A 21299-nucleotide genomic window follows, 5' to 3' on the forward strand; every position below is an offset into this window, starting at 1 on the left:
ATATATATATATATATATATATATATATAATGCCCTTATAGTACTATGGTAAATTGTGGGTTATAAGTATAACTTTGCCCTTTTCACATTGAAAATAAGGACTTTTTTTTTTTTTAAGTTGAGGAAATGACTTATGTCAAATTAAGGAGAGGGGAGGGAAAGCCTTGGTGGCAAAGCCCAAAGAGAATGCAGGAGACTTGCTTTGCAGTTTCCATTCTTACTCTAATCTTTCTTTCATGATTTTGGTACATTCTTGGTCAGGAAACCCTAGGGCTGGCCAAATTGAGGTATGGGTTTATTTGTGAGAGGCCTTTAGTTTTTGAGATTGCAACAATATTAAAAAGTCATTATCACCCTAGGATCGTTTAATTTAAAAAGTACAAATTACTTAATTTTAACAAAGTATATCGCTTAGTCATAGAAGCGTTTATCATTACATTCCTACAGGATTTTCAGGTTTTTTTCTAAGCTCCCAGAGTGTGGAATACACCTGTTACCAGCACCACCACCTCCTCTCACTGCTTCCCTGGTCTGTGGGAAGCATGGATGGGTAGAGGGGCTTAGAAAAGGTAGCTGGGAATCCAGATTCCAGGCTACTTTTCTTTGGAGAAGACTGTGAGTCCACCTCATAGCCTAGAAAAATCAATTGAGGTGGGAGGGGCTGTGGAATCAGCTTCTCTGGAGTTCTTTACTAAATTTTCAGTACAACAGGAACAAGAAAGAAGGTTCTGTAAGAATCTTGTCAAGAATGACATTTCTTGTTGAAGCTTAAGATACTATACCATATCCCTATAGCCTAAAATAATTTTTGTGAGGCTGCGTTTTATCACTGTACTGCGTTACTTTTTGTAATAGAGCTATTTTTAAAAATCCATGGTAAACCTGTTTCAACCCTTTCCATCAACAGTTGCCGTGATGAGGTTGGTCAGGAGGCCTGCCTCTTTGGAGGTGCCCTGGGGGCTAAAGGGTAATGAGCACTTAATTATGTCTGCTGAATGCCAGAGCTGCCAGACTGGAGCTCCTCCTGACCAGTCTGGATCTGCTCTGACAATTCTTTTATTATGGCTTTCACTAATCGAACAGTAACTAACTGTGGTTGTTTAATTACAGAGGGAACATCCCCACGCTAAACAGGTACCGTATGTTTAGTTTCTTTTCCAATTAAAAGCACCTCTTTTGTAACTTAGAATAGTGAAATCAGGGTAAAAAATCACACCACGTTTGACAAGTAATATGCTGTCTTCTGCTAGGGAGTCCTCAGCTCCCCTTTGGACATACTAAATTACTCTTTCTTTGGAAAACATGTCTTCAGCTTTTCTTCAGCTGTTCAAAAAGCAACACTTGAAAAGCCTCAGTATGGGGAAGGCCCCCCCCGCCAGCCATCTAGCTGTAAATGATAGGGGAGTTGTCTGCCTGATGTTTAGCTTTGCTGTAAACATCTTCTTCTACTACAATCTCTGTCTAGTTTGGGGCTTTCGGGGGAGAAGCCTTTAAGGTTACTCCTACCCTGGCAAATTGTTCACAATTTTTTTCAAATTTTAGTTTCGCGAGTTTGCTTCTCCTTTTAGAAGAATGCAAACACAGGAATAGCTGATCTCATGTTTTATCAGTTTGTTAGCTTTATTAGTTTGTCAGCTACTTCTCTAAAGTGTTACAATGATGTGAGAGTCTAATTTTATTTCAGACTCATGAGATTAACCTTCAGAAAGTGTATTTAAGTTTTGATGTGTGTGGTCCTGTGAAGAAGTTTCCAGGCCAGCATAACACATTTTGGTATTTTGAGTTCTTCCTGCCTCTGAACCAAGCAAGGCAACACGATGCAAGTTTGAGAGGATAGCCGTGCTGATTGGAATTGAATCTATAAAATGCCAAAGCAGTAATAAGGGTGGCGAGCTCTTTGTAGATGATCAATTATACATTGAAATATTTATAGGCTTATGTTTAATTTGTTCCTCTCCCTTTCAATATTAAGTAATCGAAGCTGATTATAGCTTTTAGAGTCCAATTTGGATGGGGAGAGAAAAAGGAAGTGCTTTGGTTTGGTCTTTGTGTCTGCCCTTGGAGAGTGGGCTTGGTTCATTTCTGCCTGCAGGGCAGCTATGTTCTGGCCCCTGAGCTAAGAAGAAGGGGAAACTGAATAGTGGCTGTTTCCCCTGGGGTTCAGTTGAGTGAAAAAGATACTTAACCCCATGTTTGCCACAAATGCAGCCTGTTAGCTTATTCAGAGGGAGTTCCCTTTAAGTGCTATCTGGAACCCTTTTATTTTTCCTGTCTAATGCCAGGCAGGTAGAAAAGATACAATGCCTCACAAACTTGCTCCTTTAGTAAATATATTTGGTGATCCTAGAAAAGAGGATGGTAGCATTTCTGAGTTCATACAACTCCGAATCCCAGTTTCTAGTGAGCACCATGTATAAGACTTGCTTGATGTGTGTTTCACTTATTTGTTTCATTCATGGTATCAATTGTTTCCTCTCCCAATCTGCCTTTCCATTCTCTAGTACTGTCAAAAAGATGAAGTGCCTTTTTCATAGTCCTCATTTGCCAAAGGAATAAAAACTTGGAGTGTTAGTCTTTATAGTCTGTGTGAGCAGCACTCCCATCCCCTGAAAAAATCCATTGCCTTTTATAATCACACTTTGAATAGAGTACAGTCTGTAACCAGATCTTAAGTCTCCATTGCTGCCTCTCTCCCACCTGCAGCATGGCAGGTGGTGCACTCCAAGGAGATTTTTGAGCAGCTCCCCAAAATTCGGTGCCATTGCCTTGCTCTGAACTTGCTTCAGATCACTAAGGTGGTATCATGTCAGGCAAGCCTTACTTGGTCCTTCCGAACAGGCTGCCCTGACTGGGCATTTCGAAATACTTCCCAGTATGACTTAATGGTACATACTGCCAAGGTGCATTAAGGAATGTACAGACTCCTTGTGTTTTTAGACTGAACAACTTAGTTCTCCTTGAGCATCTCCATTTAGTACCTGTTTGTCATGCTTACACATACTTTGAGACCCATGCTCTGCCCTTTTGCCTCTTGCTGGGATTTATTAAGGGCTTTCAGTTGAAGATATGTTTCCTTTGATACAGAAGTATTTAAATATAAAAAAGGAAATTTTGCTGTTTCAAGTTGAAAAAAGTCTCTTTTTCAAAAAGGAAGGAGCTCTATTCCTTATAACTGCTATCCCCATCAGCCCAGTAAAGGAAGAAGTAAATAATGTAGTAAAGCTCCTTTTCTAGACTGTGACTTGTTTCTGTATGATAAATAATGTTTTCTACAATGACTTACTAAACTATTCCAAATGACTTAGTTGTTATTGTACATGCATATATCTATCTGTGACTACTTAAGGCATTTTTCTCTAGGAATTCTAATAGATTAAGTGTTGCCTAGTTACAACCCACTTGGCTTGCTTCCTTCCTAAGAGGGAATGGTTTAGGGAAGGGGAAGATGCAGGATGGTTTTTAACCCCTATGTCCTATTCATTCATTAGATATATCATGGCTTCGTTGTATTAAAACTGTCACGCAATTCTTGACAATCCTTCGATTTTTATTTGGAGAAATTTTGGGATGCTAGAAATAGCATCAATAGGTGTGCGGTAAACTCAGATGAAAGGGATCATACGAATCCATCAAGACAGTCATATCCACAGTGGGTAAAAAACCAAATCTGCTCTGCAACCTGACCCTACTTAAGAGTTTTCTCCTGTTACTCTCCCAGTCCTATTTCTGCTTTCCTTATCTAATGCACTTGATTGAATTACCATTTAGAATGTCCTTCTCCTCCAACCTCAACCACTATGGCATGACTCACGTAGCTAGTGTCAGCGATGTGCTCTTGGATAACTCATTTACTCCACCATGTCAGCGGATGGGCGGAATGGTCTCTTTTCGGACTTTCGAAGATTTTGTCAGGTAAGACACTGAGGAACTGTGTCTGTGCAAGGGGAGCCATGGGCATCTCTGTTTTGGGGACTCTGATTTCTGCCAAGTAAATAAAGGCCCCGAGAATAGCCAGGAGCCAGCTAAGGAGATGCAGCCCTTGCTGTATATGTCCTTGGAGAGGTATATGTTCTTCCATTTCTACCTCTTATTCAGACTCTACAAGCCTCTACTTGTTATATGAGCCTGGTCAGAAAAAGAGAAACAAACAAAAACCATCTTTTCCTTAGGAGCTAACAGAAGAAGCTGTCTGCTCTGTGATGAGTGAAATGTCAGGAGAAATTAAACACAACACCAGAGTGAGCCCCAGCAGAGACGATACATCTTTTGATTAAATGCATTCAGCATCTATCTCTTGATGTATCCTGATGCATTACCCTAGGGGGAGGGGTAATTACATTGGTCTGTCACTGCTCTAGTCCCAGGCTCTTTCTGTTGCTTTAAGACCGATGATGACCGCGGTGCGCATAGCTTACATATGAAAAAAACAAAAAAGCTGTAGATCATTCTTTTTTTCAGAGAAAAAAATACATATGGTTTATTAAAGTTTAAACAATCCATCCTCCTAATTTCTGCCACTTGGTGAAATTTTGCATGTCACCTCGAGCCGCTGGTGATTCTGTTCTGTTGACTACTGAGCCTGAGTAGGACAGATTCTTCTTGTGGACTGGGCTGGCAGTGGCAGTGGCAGCATTCGTTTCCTGCCACTTGGGTTTCCTGCCACTTGGGTTTTCATGGTGGGTCTTTCCCTGGTATTTTTCAGGATCTTTGATGAAGTGATGGGCTGCTTCTGTGATTCTCCACCCCAAAGCCCCACGTTCCCTGAGGCAGGTCACACGTCTCTGTACGATGAAGACAAGGTATAGTGTGCCCTTTGGGAAACTGCTCTGTTACTTTAGACACAGGATTTGTAGCATATGCTATCTCTCTGGCTTTGGAACGTTACAGGGAAGAATTCATCTTTTCACCCTGCTTTATATTATTTAATTTTATATGCCTCATCAAAGTATTTTGGGGAGCAAATGGAATATAAATTCTAACTTAAAAAAAAAAACAACTGTGTTAATCTTGGAATCCATAGTGAGGATAGCAAATGGGCTCAGCTAGACCCATTGCAGCTGCCTCTTGAGTTTCTGAATGTTGTTTCGAAGTCTTGAGCTGTGGCTGCTGTAATTCTTAGCCATGGCTTGTATGCCCCCAGAATGCTGCTCTCGTAGTATTCCGGGAATTGTAGACTTTAGATAGCAGGAAAAAAGGAGGCATTTTGTTTAAAACTTTGTCACCCTTGTATTAAATCCCTTCTTTTCATTTCTCAGTGAACAGATGGTTTTGTTTTTTCTCTATGAGGTTATTTCCCCATGGTTTGATACTTCCACGGTTTGATAAATTGTTAGGAAATATCTTATGTGGGAATATGTTCAGATGGCTTCTTTCACTCATACTGCTTTACATTCTGTGAAGAAACGTGGCAAATGGTTTCATTCCCATTTTATTGGCAAAAAAGTTGAGGATACAGTGGCCTTCAAGTTCATGTCAAGTCAAGATTTGAGGCCACCTCTAGTTAATGCCTTCACTGCCTTATCTTTGAAAAGCTAGGTGGTTTACTTAATTTACTCTCTGTTGTGGATGGTGGGCAATGGTTTCAATTTGCTTATTCATACTAGTGGGGAAACCAGAATGTCCCGTGGCGTATATTTCTTTTTCAGGTGTTCTACCAAGTACTGTAACTTCTCTCTGCCTCTGTATTAGCCGGCCTCCTAAATTTCTTTGTCTGGTTTTTCTTGAGTTAAGGTCCCCAGGGATGAACCAATTCACATTCTGAATGTGGCTATCAAGACTGACTGTGATATTGAGGATGACGGACTGGCAGCTATGTTCAGAGAGTTTACCCAACAAAACGTAAGTCCTCAGTTGGGTGGAAATGGATGGTGGCCGCTTTCTTGCTGGTGTATCCTATCTACCCTTTAATCAGTCGCTACTAACAACGCCTATCACTGTTAATTGCTATGCCTTTTACATCGTTCTGCCTATAGGGGTAAAATTCCAAAGTGATTTAATAGTACATAATGAATGTCTTATGTCAAGAAATATAGACCTCAAGTGTTCAGAATGTTTTAAAGAAAGTAAGTTGTGTTCCTAAATCTTTCCCAGAGCTCTGTCTTGAAGTTCCATTCACCTGCTGAATATTTATTTACCTTTGGTGACTTTACTCCACATGTCTAGGCCCAAACTCCCCTGAGTTTCCTTCTGTGTCCTTCCCTCCCCTTCCTTGAAAATACCAGTTATACTTCTATCCTCCTTTTGATTTTGTGTCCCTGGGATATCTTGTGTTGACATCAAACATCCTAGTTTAAACCGAAATTTCCATCTTTTTCCTTCACCTCTATATGACTCCCCCAGCCCCCCCCCCCCCCCCCCCCCCCCCCCCCCCAAAAAAAAAAAAAACCCCAAATAACCAACCCTTTACTCGTGGTCATTTAGAAATCATTGACTTCTTCCTTTCCTTGCTGTTCCATTGATCTACCCCTCTACCCACAATCTATGCTTGTTTATTTCTATCTGGTCAGTCACCAAGTCCGTGAGGGTTTTCTTTGCCATGTCTATTACCCTTTCTCAATTTCTTAATTCTGGACCACCATCATTCCAGTATAAACTCTTGCCTCACATCCGAGGTACAGCAACAGGTTTACTTGAGATTCACATGTATTCTCGTTCTCCTCCCAGTTTCCATTCTGCTCAGCTCCACAAAATTAGACATCCAGAACGCCCCTGTACCAAGTTATTCTCCCACTCAGCAATGGTTCTCTCACCCTTGAGATACCTGACATGACAAGCCTTAAATTCTAGTTTTTGTTATATCATCTACCAGGAGGTGATCAGGGGGCCTTCATCGACTTGAGCTTGAGCTTTCCCCCACGTGTACAATAGAGTAATTCCTGACTAATCCAGCCCCATGGGATTGTGATAAGGTGCATATTAAAAGCATTTACATAGGAGTTCTTTATAAATTAAAAGTGTTAAGACTGCTAATAAGTGTATGCTGACCAATTAGAAGAGCAAGGAAGAAAAATACATTTGAGTGAGGACTACTCAAAGAAGTCCTCATGAAAGATAAAATTTGAGACAGCTCTTACAACAAGCAGAAGGAAAGGAAGGAAGGAGGGGAGGCTTTGTGATACCAGCTCTAGGGGGCACAGATCTGGGTGCTTTAGTAAATAATACATTCTTGGCCCTGAAGTTGCTTATAGTCTAGTTGGAGGGAATGGTTAGGCATGCTCAAATAATAATCTGCAGTTCTAGTTCCTTGTGACATGATAGATGCCAAACCACCTCTCTTCATGACAAGCTGCCCTTCATGACAAGACCCATGTGTTTTCTTTGAATGGAAACACCTAGCTCGTCATGCTTATTATAAAGAAAGAAGTCAGAAGATGTTTTTTTAAATTTAATTTCGTCGTGTAAACAGTGCCATAGGCATTCTCGCCATTCTAATGGTAGATACTTAGGAAGAGATGGTCACTTTGTGTTTCACGTGAGTCTTAGCATTTAATCCCTTACGCTCTCACACCCATAAACTGGGAGACCAACACGAGTTGGCCAACACGAGGAAAAGGTACTTTCACAGAAGTGAAGGTAAGGGACATGCCTGGGAATTTTTCTTTAGAAATTTACCTTCCTTCTTGCCTGGAACTAGTGACCACCTCAGATTAACCTGAGAGAAAGTGACCAAGGTAACCTCTGCTGACTCTGCTGCTTGATGAAATGATCTAGGACCATTTCCTCCCAGGTTTTGAGGCACTAATTGCCTATATTTGATAGTTCTGACCTCAACTTTAGGCTTTTTATTACCCTCAGATCCAGATTTTCTAACCATCACACGTTGATTTACAGAAGCAGTTTCCTTATTTTCACTACATATAATTGTAACATTAACTGGCAATAAGAAATTGCCTTTTCCCTTTACCGAACTTTCAAACTGAGGCACAGAGAAATCCAGCATTTTTGTATATGGCTTTTTGCAAGGCTAGGGGTACACTGTGCTGACATTCTAAACCTAGAAAAGCTATTCACTGCATCAGGTACTGTGCTTATCTATGAATATTTGGCATTTTTCACCTCCTTGTTTTGAAAAAAAAAAAAATTAAAAGGAAGGAAAAGCAATTAAAAAAAAACTGAAGTCATAACTAGTTTTGTTTTTCAGTTCTTGATCATGCTCCTAGCAGTTCAGAAAAAGTTTTTTTTTTTTAAGCACACATTAAACTATCAAATAGGTTGATCCAAATTGTCCAAATAATCTTCTAGTCCCAGCATGTCTTTTTTTCTCTCATAGAAATTAGGATCATATATTTGTAAATGACTTGTGGAGGAGATTGAAGCAGTCAGTGTAAATGGAGTTTCTCCAGGTGCTGACGCCTAATCGCTGGGTAATAGCTGTGGACTTGCTGTGAGACCCGCATTATTACAATGTAATCAGAATCCTGTTGCTCTGCTGTTATTGTCAGCCACTTGTGGAATTTTAAAAGCAATAACAATTTTGATTTTAAATCATGGCATTATTAAAGTTATTTTCTTCCCTTGCCAGAACATAGCTATTGATGCTTGTCTTTGAAGGACTTGGCTGTAGTGGAATTCTTTGTTGGTGTTGGTGAAAAAAAATGTTTCTGTTCCTGGGCATGCTGAAAGATGAATAACCACTACAGCCCCCACTCGGTTCTGTTCTTTTAAAACAGTTTTTTCTTATTTTAGTGTCAATACTTGGTTATTTGCACTAATGGGTATGATGCCAGTACAGATCATTTTTAAATGTTACTAAGCCAAAATTTATTCATGTTTGGCCTGAGGATTTAATATTAGAAAAATAATTTTGCCAGTTATCTTTTATTTATGCTGTTAATTTTATTACTAAGCAGTGCCATAATAGAAATAGAGAAGTAGGAGGACAATGGCTCAGAAATGTGCTTATTTATAAGGGGAAGCTAATTTGGCTGTGAAAAATGCATAATATTGTGAAAGTTAAGAACTGACTTAGGAACATAGCTCTTGAGTTATAGCAAGGAACATGGTCAAACTAAAGTCTGAATGTAGGTGGTGAAAGTCCACATATTTTTTTCTATTTGTGTTCTTCATATATTCTCTCAGGCCATTCAGATGGTGGAATTGCCTTTCTATTTGTTGCATGTAGCTCCTCTTCGTTAGGGACCTTTAAAAGCATGTCTCTTACTTAATTTATTAACGTGCTTCTTCATGTCTACTTTCGAGATAAGTGAGCTGTACAGTATAGAGGAAGGCTTAGATCCAAAGGCCCTAGACTCATGGAAGGATCTGTCTTGAAACCACTGGTCTCTCTTCACTCCTGATATACTGCTTGCCTCTGCCAAGTGTAGATGTAAATAACCACTAAGTTTAAAAGCCTGTTAAACATTGCTTTTACCGATTTTTAAAGAGAATCTTAACAAAAAAACCTTCATGTAAAGCAGGGGGAAAAAGGCCAGGACTTGTTATGTTGAATTCTAGGAGTGCAGTATCTGATGATAGGTAATATCTGGAAATAACAGCGTAACACCTGAGCTTTCTGTTTTATGGGAATTTCTTCTTTTCCCTCTACTGGATTACATTTAGCTTCTGTATCCTTATTAATCTTCACAGTTGAATACAGGCCCACCAAGTATGATTTTATGAGCAGAAATTGTGTTAAGGTCCACCTTGAGGTAAATCCGTCTTTAGAGAATTTAGGTGACTTCATATGATCCTTCCCTACAAAGTTGTCCTTCAGTTTTGTCCAGATCAATATCTGAAACCTATTCCATTGGAGCCAGGCTGAGATTTGTTTATTTGCAAGTTGAAGGTACTGAGGCAAAACGTAGAGATCCAAAAAGGGTTCTTACCCAGTCAGAGCTTTATGAAGACCAAGTGGGATAAAATTGAAGATGAATGGAGAGCTCATCTGTCTTCTCTTTCATGTGTTTGTTCGTAGAAAGCTACCCTGGTTGAGCATGGGATACGGCGCCTTACTTTCCTGGTTGCACAAAAGGTACTGGCATGTGAATGATACCTCCCCAATGTGTCTTATGCTGCTGCTAGAACTTATAAAAATAAAATATGGGAATATAATCATATACTTATGTGTAGAGTCTCTGCAAATAGATAACTTTCTATAAATTTAATCAGGAAAAATTAATTTAACTCATTGCTTTTTACTTATTACTTAATTTGTTTTTAATTTTATTACTGATTGCCAGCTTCTGTTTTTCCTTTTCTGTCGTTCATTTGAAAGGATTTCAGAAAACAGGTCAACTGTGAGGTGGATCAGAGATTTCATGTAAGTAAAAGGAACCACAATGAAAGATTACTTATTGTTTTATCTGTTTGCCACTGATTATTTAAATATATAGAACATGTGTGAGTTATTTAGAAGGGTTGACCTGATGTTTGGTTCTTATTTTAGAAAGTGTTAAAATGAATCTTCTACTTCGGTAAGGTGTGTTCAAGCTGGTGGTGTTTTTTTTGTTTTTTGTTTGTTTTTTCTTTTTTAAGCCTATAATGAATTCTCAATATCATCTGAGAAAAAGTTAAGAATGAACATATGTGTTTATCCAGATGACTAAGGAAGAAGCAGAAACTAACTAGTAATTTCTTCTGTGTACATAGTGAATTTAGAGACTCAGTAATCAAGAATTGCTGGTTAAGGGGCGCCTGGGTGGCTCAGTGGGTTAAAGCCTCTGCCTTCGGCTCAGGTCGTGATCCCAGGGTCCTGGGATCGAGCCCCACATCGGGCTCTCTGCTCAGTGGGAGCCTGCTTCCCCCCCCACCCCGCCCCCGCCTGCCTCTCTGCCTACTTGTGATCTCTGTCAAATAAATAAATAAAATCTAAAAAAAAAAAAAAAAGAAGAATTGCCGGTTAAAGGGCACCTGGGTGGTACAGTCAGTTAAGCGTCCAACTCTTGCTTTTGGCTCAGGTGGTGATCTCAGGATTGTGATATCAAGCCCCCTGTCAGGCTCCAAGCTCAGCACAGAGTCTTCCTGGGTTTCTGTCTCCCCTCTTCCTCCCCTCTGCACTTGCGTGCTCTTCCTCTCTCTCCCTAAAATAAATAAATAAATCTTAAAAAAAAGAAAAGAAGAAGAACAACAACTGCCAATTGTACTTTGGGGTCTTGGCTTCTACCAAAGTTGGATTCCAGTTCCATTATTGACAATTCTCAATTCTCAATTCTGAAAAATACTCATTTATTATTTAAAATGTTTTGACAGAACCCAAGTTGGTGTTTTTGTCTTGTGTTAATTCTAGGAACAGGAAATAAATAAAATTAAGCATTAAATTTCTTATTCTCCCATTTATCTAAATTAACTGGCAGTATTTATGAAATTAACAATTTTGTTGAAAAGAGAATGAATAGCCTGGCATTTAAACTGTGGTATATCCATGATCATACCTAGTATGATGATAGCCACAAGGTCAAAAATCCAGTTTGCAATCAGGATGTCATTTTCTAAGATTCTAGAAAATATTACGTTGGAAGTCTTAATTTTCCTGATAAGAATTTTGTTTTGTTTTGCTTTAACAATTAAGATAATTAAGTTAGTTTTCAAGCACTGCTCATTTGCAATAATGAAGCTAGCATTTGGGATTCTGGAAAGGACTTTCTAAATTCAAGGACCTATGTGTGATTACTTTTACCACTTTGTTTATTAAATCTGTAGTACTTGACATTTTGTTTTCCTTCTCACAGTTCACCTTCTTGGTCTAGTCTATAGAGAAACAAGACAGACTATCCTGCAAGCTAAAGAGCTAAGATACCCTGAAATGCTTTAGGAAATGTTGTGGACTGCACAACTCCCCTATGTTATTGATGTCAGGAGATCAAGCGGAATGCAGATATATATCAATCAATAACTTTAGATAGGAAACTAGAGGCAGTGGAGAAGTATGAGGAGGTTAAAGAGAACCCTGGGGCTTTAGGAAGAAAAATCAGGAGCTTAGAGTATAAAGTTGATACTTGGGATAGAATATGGAAGCCCATGAATAAATAGTATGGTTGGGAAATGCTGATCAGAACTAAGGTAGATATGCCAGAGCTGAGACCTGGGTTAGGGAAGAGTATTGGACTAGGTTTGATTGATTGATTGATTGATTGAAGATTTTATTTATTTGACACAGAGAGAGTGAGCACAAGCAGGGGATGCTGTAGGCAGAGGAAGAGGAAGAAGCAGGCTCCCCACTGAGCAGGGAGCCCAATGTGGGGCATGATTCCAGGACCCTGGGATCATGATCTGAGCCGAAGGCAGACACTGAGCTGTTGACGGAACAACCCAGGCACCCCTGGACTATGTTCTTAAGTCTTACTGTGGTATTTCGTTTCTCACTGACTTTGGAGTAATATAATAGTCCAGGAAATAATAGTGAACTTGTAAAATTATTTTCCTTTTCCCTAATAGTTCAGACAGGGTCTTCATGTCTATAGCACAGTAACTGGTTTTCTATAATAAACATTCCATGATAAATTAAAACCCTCCATTAAAACTTCAAAAAGCCAAAGCGATTAATTCTCATGGGCATTATTTTTCTTTTGTACTTTCTTACCTCTGAATCTGTGTCATGTCCTAGAGTGTATCTACAGCTTTAAAACATTCTTCTTTCTCTGTGCTATCCAATAGGTTAAATAGGGACACGTATAGGCAAAATCTGCTAGGAATTAAGCCCAGCAGCTGGTCTTCCCCAGGAATCATTGTCCGGTTCCTATTTATAGTGGCTTGTCAAGTGGGAAATCCGTTAAATTATCAAGTGTTTTGTCATGAGTGTGGGAAATGTTGCTTTAGGAGGTAGAAGATGTTAAGGTTTAGGTGTGGACTGGATTTTCTCCCAAGAATTGAATGACAGAGGAGTTGGCAGTGTTTTTATGTTGGGCTCCTTAGAAATGATTAGTGGTTATGCAGGGGGCAAGGGCAACTATTACTGAGCTCCGTCCAGGATCTGCAATAGCCAGGAAGCCTTGGCAGGAGTCGTACAAATCCAGGGCTCACTCTCATGGTACTGCTGTGAGATCCTCTGCTGGTGGTAGCTTGCCATTCATGAAGGATGCTTAGCCTCTCTCATGTCATCTGATGTGTGCTTGCCCCGTAGTTAGTGTAGTGTGAAAAAGAGGACGCTTTCTGGGAGTGTTAGAGATGAATTCCTTGATCTCTCTGGCTTCTTGGTAATCCACTGTGATGTATGCAGCCTCCCCTGTTCTACACTGTGAAATCCCTATATTATTGAATAGAAGAGAGAAGGTGCACATGAGGGGGCAAGGAGATGAGGAAGGTTACCGAGTACAACACTAGCTGGTGTGGAAAGAGGCTGCTGTGCCGTTGTATGGTCCTCTGACTGCTTCAGAACCAGAACCAGCCCATGAGGGCGAGACGGAGGAGACATTCCTAGAGAGTCTGTATATTGTTAGGGGCTTATTCAGATGCCAGCGAAAACTTCCTTGTCTAATAGCCGCTGTCCCCAGAGAGCTGAGCACTGGAGTCTGCTGCTGCCTTAGTCTCTTGGAGACTTTCTTAGAACACGGGAGTGTATTTTCCCGAGCTGGCCCTGTCCATCAGCAGTGAGGAGGCTGGGTCTCCACACTGTTTCCCTGTCCTTTAATTAAATTAAGTGCCCGAAACAGGATGTGAATAACTGCTTAACATGAATATTTAAACAAAGTTGGAGGGAAAACAGACCCATCCTTGTAAATCTCTCCTTCATGTTTAAAAAAAAAAAAAAAAAAAAAGTATTGAAGCTTTTAAAGCCAAAGAACAGGGTCTTTGAGTTTCTGCAGCTGAATAGGCTCTCCAGTTTTATGTAGTATTACTTAAGTCTCTTAGTTTCACTCGAATTTCCAATCTAGAGTTCCAGACAATGCAGCAGAAGGTGCTGTTTGATTGGGATGTTAGTATTATGCTTTTTGAAGCTTTCCATCATTTTTTTCAGTGCAGTTTTGTTAAGGATACTAAAATACAAATTTTCAGGATTCTTCTGATCCTTTGCAACCTAAACAAGAGCATTAGGTCCAAACACGGTGATAAGATTCTAAAATCAGTTTTGCGGGGCACCTGGGTGGCTCAGTGGGTTAAAGCCTCTGCCTTCAGCTCAGGTCATGATCCCAGGGTCCTGGGATTGGGCCCCCGCATGAGGCTCTCTGCTTAGCAGGGAGCCTGCTTCCTCCTCTCTCCTCTCTCTCTGCCTGCCTCTCTGCCTACTTGTGATCTCTGTCTGTCAAATAAATAAATAAAATCTTTAAAAAAAATAAAATAAAATCAGTTTTGCGTCTAAGTTTCCTTTTGCTTCTTGTTTGAAGCAAAGATTCATGAGATCTTAAAAATTCTGCTATAAGTCACCTAGGAGATAGTTGTGGTTCTACCAGTTTTTTAGGAGCCATTCCGCTTTAAAATGGTTTGGATTATTTGGGCCTGAAGGAAGAACCAACTCACTATCAAAAATAGTTATCATGGTTAGTAGCTCATTTCTTTAAAAAAAAAATTGGTATGTCAATTATATCTCAATGAAGCTGGGAAAAAATTGGTAGTTTTGTTTGCTAGTGGATCAACTGTTAGTTTTTCAAAAGGTTTGGTTTGGGTTTTTGTTTTAATTACAGTCTATATAATTAGTTCTCAGCATGTTGAGGTAAAAGAGAATTGCACCAGCAAGTTTCCAATTTCTTCATCTCATTAGGTTTTTAACACGATTATTAGTATCATAATCAGCTATGATGTTTTCTGTTGCAGGTTTTCACATTCTCTGATTTGCAGGGTGTCTTGATTGGCTAATTTAGGCAAATTATTTTGATTGTCTTGATGATGGTTGGCTGATTAGAACACAGCAGGGGTATAATTTCTTCCTGAGAAATGTTGCATTCTTTTGGTTTTTGGTACCAGAACACTAAGAGGGTTTTTCTTTGTGTACATTCAATTATGATATTTGCCCATAACACTACTAGAATGCCTGGAAAGCAATTACATTAGTGATGGAATAAGCATGAATGCTGTTAGTGGAAAAATTGGAAGGATGAGGTAGGGTGAAGGAATTTCCTACAACTATAGGTCCAGACTACTGCATTTCTTCTTGTCTTCCTGTGAATTTGTGAGCACTGAAAGAAGTGACTTGCTATAAAAGTGTTCAGAACTTGTATAGCTTTCCAAGGACTGCTCGATAATCCTGGTGTTTCATCGCGCGGAACTTCTGGCCGTCTCTTGTTCTGAACACGCTTCACGCTCAAATTGAGGATCTCACTGGGGAACTAAACATTTGCTCAAAAGCTTAAAAAAAAAGTTTGCCTGTATCCTCTCGTAACACTTTTTCTTAAACTTAGTGAAACTGTTTTGTTTTTTTTTTTTATTTTGGTAGACTTTGCCTGTCTCTGTCAAGAGTTAGCTTCTTTCATTATTTGTTGTAAATTCAGACTGTTGTTTTTCCCCGTGGCTTTCAGTTACTACAAATTTTCTTAATTGGCTGAGTAGTAAAGACAAGTGTTTTTTGGCTATGATTACGAGGTTTTTGAAGAAAAATGATTTTGATCCTGCATATATACACATTTGAATAAATGGTACACTAAATAAAGATTTGAATTAATTAATAGTTGTGGCAGAATAGGATGTATGCTTAAAAGACTTTATTATCACTTTGCTTGACTCTTCTTTCAGAAAATTGCATGGAAAGATTTTATTATCTTTTTTTTTTTTTTTGACCTCTGTTGCTTTTTTAGCTAATGCTCTGAAAGCCATACCTCTCAAGAATAAAACCAAAACGAGGCTAAATAAAGCCATGAGCATGAAATCTACTGACAATTCAGCTGAACATCTTCCTGTTTAACCTTGAAGTCATCCCCACATTCTTCACTATCATTCAGGGGAATTATTTAGAACAAAACATCATCAGTAAAAGATGAGTGCTGTGTAAAACCCACTTTGAAAGGGCTTTTAAAGACGCAAGCCTGGACAGGGGATTTCCTGGGCTTGCTAAACAAGCTCCTAGAAGCCTGTTAAATGCAGTTTTACAGTCAATGCCAAGGAAATGTAAAATGATTTATTGACGGTATAAGCTTTAGCTAAGGTATGAGGTGTAAATACCTGTGGAAAGTATTCAAGAAGCTCTCAGTAAATTCAGGAACCACAAGTTTTCAGCAGGAGTTTTGCTTTATTTGTTTTTTATTTTCTTTAAAGCCCCAATTTGTTTTTTATCTCATTAAAGAGAAGTTCTCTAAATAAGGAATTTGGATTATGACAAGAGTAGAAAGTCGGTGTCCTACACTTGAGGAGGAGTGGTAGAAATGAAAGGGTGTGGACTCTGGCATCAGAGGGACTCGAGTTCATGTTCAGGTTTTATGATCCTGGGCCTATCACTTGGCCCCAGCTTCCTCAGCTGTAGAATAAGTCATCATTAATACTTGAGAGGTTTTTGAAAGTGTTTGGTGGGACAGCACGTAAGAGCCCCTGCCACCTAGAAGGCTTTCGGTTCATGTTTCCTTCATGCTTCCTAAAGCTCATTGAGGGATGTTTAGGTAGCTAGCTAGTCCTGGTCTGTCTGCCTTGTATACCAGTAAGTGTTTGATTATTGCACTCATAATGAAGGAGATACCTAATGAAACCTCCTATGGAGGCAAATAGTAATGACTTGATTCCAACGCTGCCAGTAGAGCCTCCCATCCGAGAAGCAGGGGTATTTGGTGTTAATAAGTTAAATTTCAGAAACTAATGGACTCTGCTAATTGAATTCATCTTTGTTAATTAATAAGGTTCTAGGAAATTGGTTGCTTTGTTGTGTAATGCCCTGCAAAAGAGCAGTAAGACCTAATGACTACAAGTTCACTAGTTCCGTCCCATTTTCTTATACATAAAGTGGTAGTGACCAAAGTAACATCTTATACTTTTGCTTTGTCTTAAAGTATTATTGTTTAAACCCTTGGAGTTATTGACTTGAGAGCAAATGTGGAAAAAACATGGATTGGGGATCCTGTGCTGTCTAGCTAGTTTACATTTTAAGAGTTTCTTAACGAGAAACTTGGGAAATCAGTCCCGTAACTACTGTTGAAATGCTGCCGCATAAGTGTATATTGGTTTTATTTGCCAGGTTATGCCAAAAGCAACACCTGGAAAGATTTTTTTTTTTTCCACTTGGGAGATGAAAAAAATACTAATTTTGTTTTCCCATAGGAGAGGATAGCTATTAAAGTGAGGGTGATAGTGTGGTGATTTCAGATTTGGAAGTGGGGTCAAAGTGGTAGTTACCCAGAGGACCATTCATATTCCCCAGGCTAAGCTTAGGTAAGGAGCATGTTTTCTAGGAATGGCCTCCTAGATGCGTGACTGTTTCTCTACTTACTATGTGTTTATCCCCAAAGAGTCATATCCATGAAAGACGGAAACATTTTCCCCCCTTCTTTTACACAGAGAGAATTTCCTAAATTTTTCACCTTCCGAGCAAGGGATAAGGTAAGGACTGATTTCCTTCCCGCCCCCCCCTTTTTTTTAAATCTTCATTTTGTTCTTAAAAACCCAAGAGTGACTTATCTTTGCCATGTGCTTTTCTTGCCATTCTCCTTTCTCTGACTGAACTTGTGCTTTCCTTTGCCTTATATGTGTCTTGGCACTAAAGAAGACTCCTTTCTGAAAGAGTTTGGTTTAGGATACAATCAAATGCATTGAGCTATCCAGAGAAAGCGATAACTTCTCACAGTCCTCCCTATGCTTTAGGATGATCCTAATGATATATTAAAGGACTGCTATACTTACTAGTAGTATTCTTGTCACCCACAGGTGGCAGTTCATTTATACCCAAGTCTATGTGCATTTGTTTTTCAATTTTAAAATACAGAATTTCAGACCGTATTGGTTTCTTCCTGTAAACGGCTTTGGTTCTCCCTCTCCATTCAGTCAATTGACATCTGCACTGGACGAACAATTTTATTTCAGCAAAACATGCAGTAAATGTAAATCGAACTTTAAAAAAAAAAAGAGAGAGATAAATAATAATATATCTATAGGGATAGTGAATATTCCAAAGCCAAATATTTTTATTTTTAAAAACTAGAGATATTTATTTGTTGAGTATTTACTGTGTCATTTGTACTGTGCCAGAAATAAGAGTATAAAACAGGCCCTGCCTGTAAACATTTGGGTAAACCCAAAACACCAGTATGTGAAGTAGATATTAATATGAAGCAGTCTGTGATTAATTATCAAAAATGAATTGTATAGACGGTAGTGCAGTGGGAGTTCTGAGGGAATTGGTGTTTTTGTTCGCTTGTTTTTAATGGAGAGTATCACTGCTTGTAAAAGCATAAATGATAAAAGCTTGGGAAGTAAATAGGCACTTTAGTCCCTAATCTTACATAAGCTATAGCATTATCCTTGAATGTAGCTCATTTTTGTTGCTTATTTGCACATGATCACTTATGTTTCTGTTTTTATGCATCTCTTCTATGTACATGTTCTTCATAATATAATTTTCTAACTGCCTCTTGTGAGCTCTTTTGTTCTCCACTTTTGTGCTCAGTTTGAGGAGGATCGTATCTATCGTCACCTGGAGCCTGCCCTAGCTTTCCAGTTAGAGCTGAACCGGATGAGAAATTTTGACCTTACTGCCATTCCATGTGCGAATCATAAGATGCACCTGTATCTTGGGGCAGCCAAGGTGGAAGTGGGCACAGAAGTGACAGACTACAGGTTCTTCGTGCGTGCAATCATCAGACATTCTGATCTAGTCACCAAGGTGGGTCCTGTACTTTGGTGGGAAGTCATCCCTGAGGGAAGGGGCAGAGAAGCAGGCATTGTTGAAAATCAGGTTTTCATGTTTCAAATCATTTTTTGAATCATTATTTTCATTCTTCCCACTCTCCAGTAACCAGCAGAAGTCTGACAGTCCTTTCTCTCACAAAAATAAATATTCCATATTATAAAGGGCAAATAAATATTCCATATTATAAGGGGCTTTAAAAAATTTTTTTTTAGGTAGTAGAAGCATGAAAGCACTCACTTGAGAAGAGCGAAAGTGTCTTAATGGAAAAATCACAGCTAGAGTTAGGTGACGACAGAAGATAAAGTTAGAGTTGGCCCCGTTGTAAGCCCATCTAGACAGGGTAGTTTCTGTGTATAGCAAGGCACTTCCCGCCATGTTAATTACTGCATCCCAAAGCTATACTCTTTTTCAACTTTCACTTTCCAAATAGATTTACTTTCTAAACTGCTCCATATGCCATATGTGAAATGTAATCCTATTGGAGGTATAGCTCTGGGGGTGCCCAGCATGTCCAACTATTGGAAGGAAATGGCTTGCTAGGGGGCAAGAGGAAGGGCTGGCAGGAGCTCTTTATTTGACCTTTGCCTGCCTCTGCCACCCACAGCTGTTGAGCTACTCTAGGGAGGAAGGTAATAAGCAGGTGCCTTATGATTCATGACATACTACTACTCAAGTCATTATATAGCCAGTTCTTTATTGATACTGACTCTTCTGCAGCACACTAACATGGATGTTGATTTTCTTCTTGCATAGGAAGCTTCTTTTGAATATCTACAAAATGAAGGGGAGAGGCTGCTCCTAGAAGCCATGGATGAGTTGGAAGTTGCTTTTAATAATACAAATGTTCGCACTGACTGCAACCACATCTTCCTCAACTTTGTGCCCACAGTCATCATGGACCCATCAAAGGTACATTTCTCCTTAGCTTCTCTTCTAGCACCACCAAACACAACCAGAGAGATTCATCCATATTTATTTTCACTTGGACCTGGAAACAGATACTTTTGGTCAGCTAGTTGAGCCCTTAATCTTTTTTTTTTTTTTTTTAAAGACTTTATTTACTTGACAGAGAGAGAGATCATAAGTAGGCAGAGAGGCAGGCAGAGAGAGAGAGGAGGAAGCAGGCTTCCCGCTGAGCAGAGAGCCCAATGCGGGGCTCGATTCCAGGACCCTGGGATCATTACCTGAGCCGAAGGCAGAGGCTTAACCCACTGAGCCACCCAGGCGCCCTGAGCCCTTAATCTTTAAGGTTTACAGAATGCTTGTGAGACAGGGTTTCCAGAGGGTGTGGGAAATTTGATATAGCCTCTGAGAGCAGACTCAAAACAGAAGATGGTATGCTGTTATCTTGCTGGTAAGCAGTACAAAAACATAAAATCTCTTTCTGTTAATCCATTGGTATGTGCTCCATGACATTTGTCATCGCAGTGGTCCTGTTTTTATATAATTCCCTAGGATTTCTCATCTGGAATAACTTCGCTATTATTGGGCCTTTTGGCAAAACTGCTGCTGGTTTGCACAAAATGTTACTTACCTGGTGGCCTTAGGGAGGCAGTGCACCTTCCCAATGTGTCTAATCTGTTTCTCTTCAGTATTTTTCCACAGGGAGGGGATTTGTTTGATAAGGAATTTTCACATGTATTATGTATGTTTTCTATCCTGAGGTTCTATTCTAAAATCCATTCCATATAATTTAGGGAAGGAAAACAGGGTGACTCTGTACTTGACCTTCTATCCCAGGTGTAATAAATACAAGCTGCTCTCCGTTTGTATTCCCTCTAACCTTGTTCTGCCATGGTATTGTGGAATTTCGTTAGGAGAATCAGTATCCCCCTTTCTCAAGATCATTTGTAGGCATGGACTTTTGCTTTTTTGAACTGAATTTCTAAGACCTGAAAAATCATTTTCTGCTGTTTTTCTTCAAGACTCCCAAACAACTGATAGGTTGCTTTAGCCTGTCAAGAAAATCAAGGACCACTCACTGAGTATCAAGTTTCATCATCTAGTTTAGGTAAAGGTCTCCTAAGCATTCTGGGACTGATGAGGCTAGAAGACTGAGAACATGGCCAGGACACTGTATAACTATATATATTTTCAGATTTGACTTACCATTTCTCAGTAAGTTTTTTTATATCTGTCTCTCTGCTTCCACTCTAAATACTCATATACCCTAACTATGCCTTTCCAGTCATAGAGAGCTGTCAGTTTCCTCTATGTAGAGAATGTCGGCTTTTTTTAACCTCAAGAAAAGAACAGATGATACCTTTTGGTTAATAAGCAAGTCAGCTCTTTGAAATCCATTCTTTTTTTTTTTTTTTTTTAATATGACCTTATTTATTTATCTGACAGAGCAAGAAAGGGAACACAAGCAGGGGGAGTGGGAGAGGTAGAAGCAGGCTCCCTACCAAGCAGGGAGCCCAATGTGGGACTTGATCCCAGGACCCCGGGATCATGACCCAAGCCAATGGCAGATGCCTAACAACCGAGCCACCCAGGTGCCCTTGAAATCCATTCTGATCTAAGATTCTGTGAAGCAAACACAGACTGCAAGGGTAGCACATACTTCTGAAGGACCATAAGAGAAGGGTGGTAGAAGATATTTTTG

The 21299-nt window shown here is 39.5% G+C and overlaps 1 protein-coding gene across 2 annotated transcripts in view; it reads left to right on the plus strand.

Moving 5' to 3' along the window:
• Positions 1 to 21299, plus strand: part of ACACA (acetyl-CoA carboxylase alpha) — a 202836-nt gene that overhangs the window by 82172 nt on the left and 99365 nt on the right. The window contains exons 26-33 of one of the 2 annotated variants that reach the window (XM_032843244.1): positions 1111 to 1134; positions 3769 to 3912; positions 4703 to 4799; positions 5731 to 5838; positions 9914 to 9970; positions 17347 to 17388; positions 18452 to 18667; positions 19448 to 19603. In XM_032843244.1, coding sequence (XP_032699135.1) covers positions 1111 to 1134; positions 3769 to 3912; positions 4703 to 4799; positions 5731 to 5838; positions 9914 to 9970; positions 17347 to 17388; positions 18452 to 18667; positions 19448 to 19603 — 844 coding nt within the window. Of the gene's footprint in view, positions 1 to 1110; positions 1135 to 3768; positions 3913 to 4702; positions 4800 to 5730; positions 5839 to 9913; positions 9971 to 10213; positions 10259 to 17346; positions 17389 to 18451; positions 18668 to 19447; positions 19604 to 21299 lie in introns of both variants that reach the window. The other variant, XM_032843243.1, reaches the window with a different exon arrangement.

Source organism: Lontra canadensis, unplaced genomic scaffold, assembly GCF_010015895.1.
Source record: "Lontra canadensis isolate GAN:19392208 unplaced genomic scaffold, GSC_riverotter_1.0 scaffold137, whole genome shotgun sequence".
Classification (NCBI taxonomy): Eukaryota; Metazoa; Chordata; class Mammalia; order Carnivora; family Mustelidae; genus Lontra; species Lontra canadensis.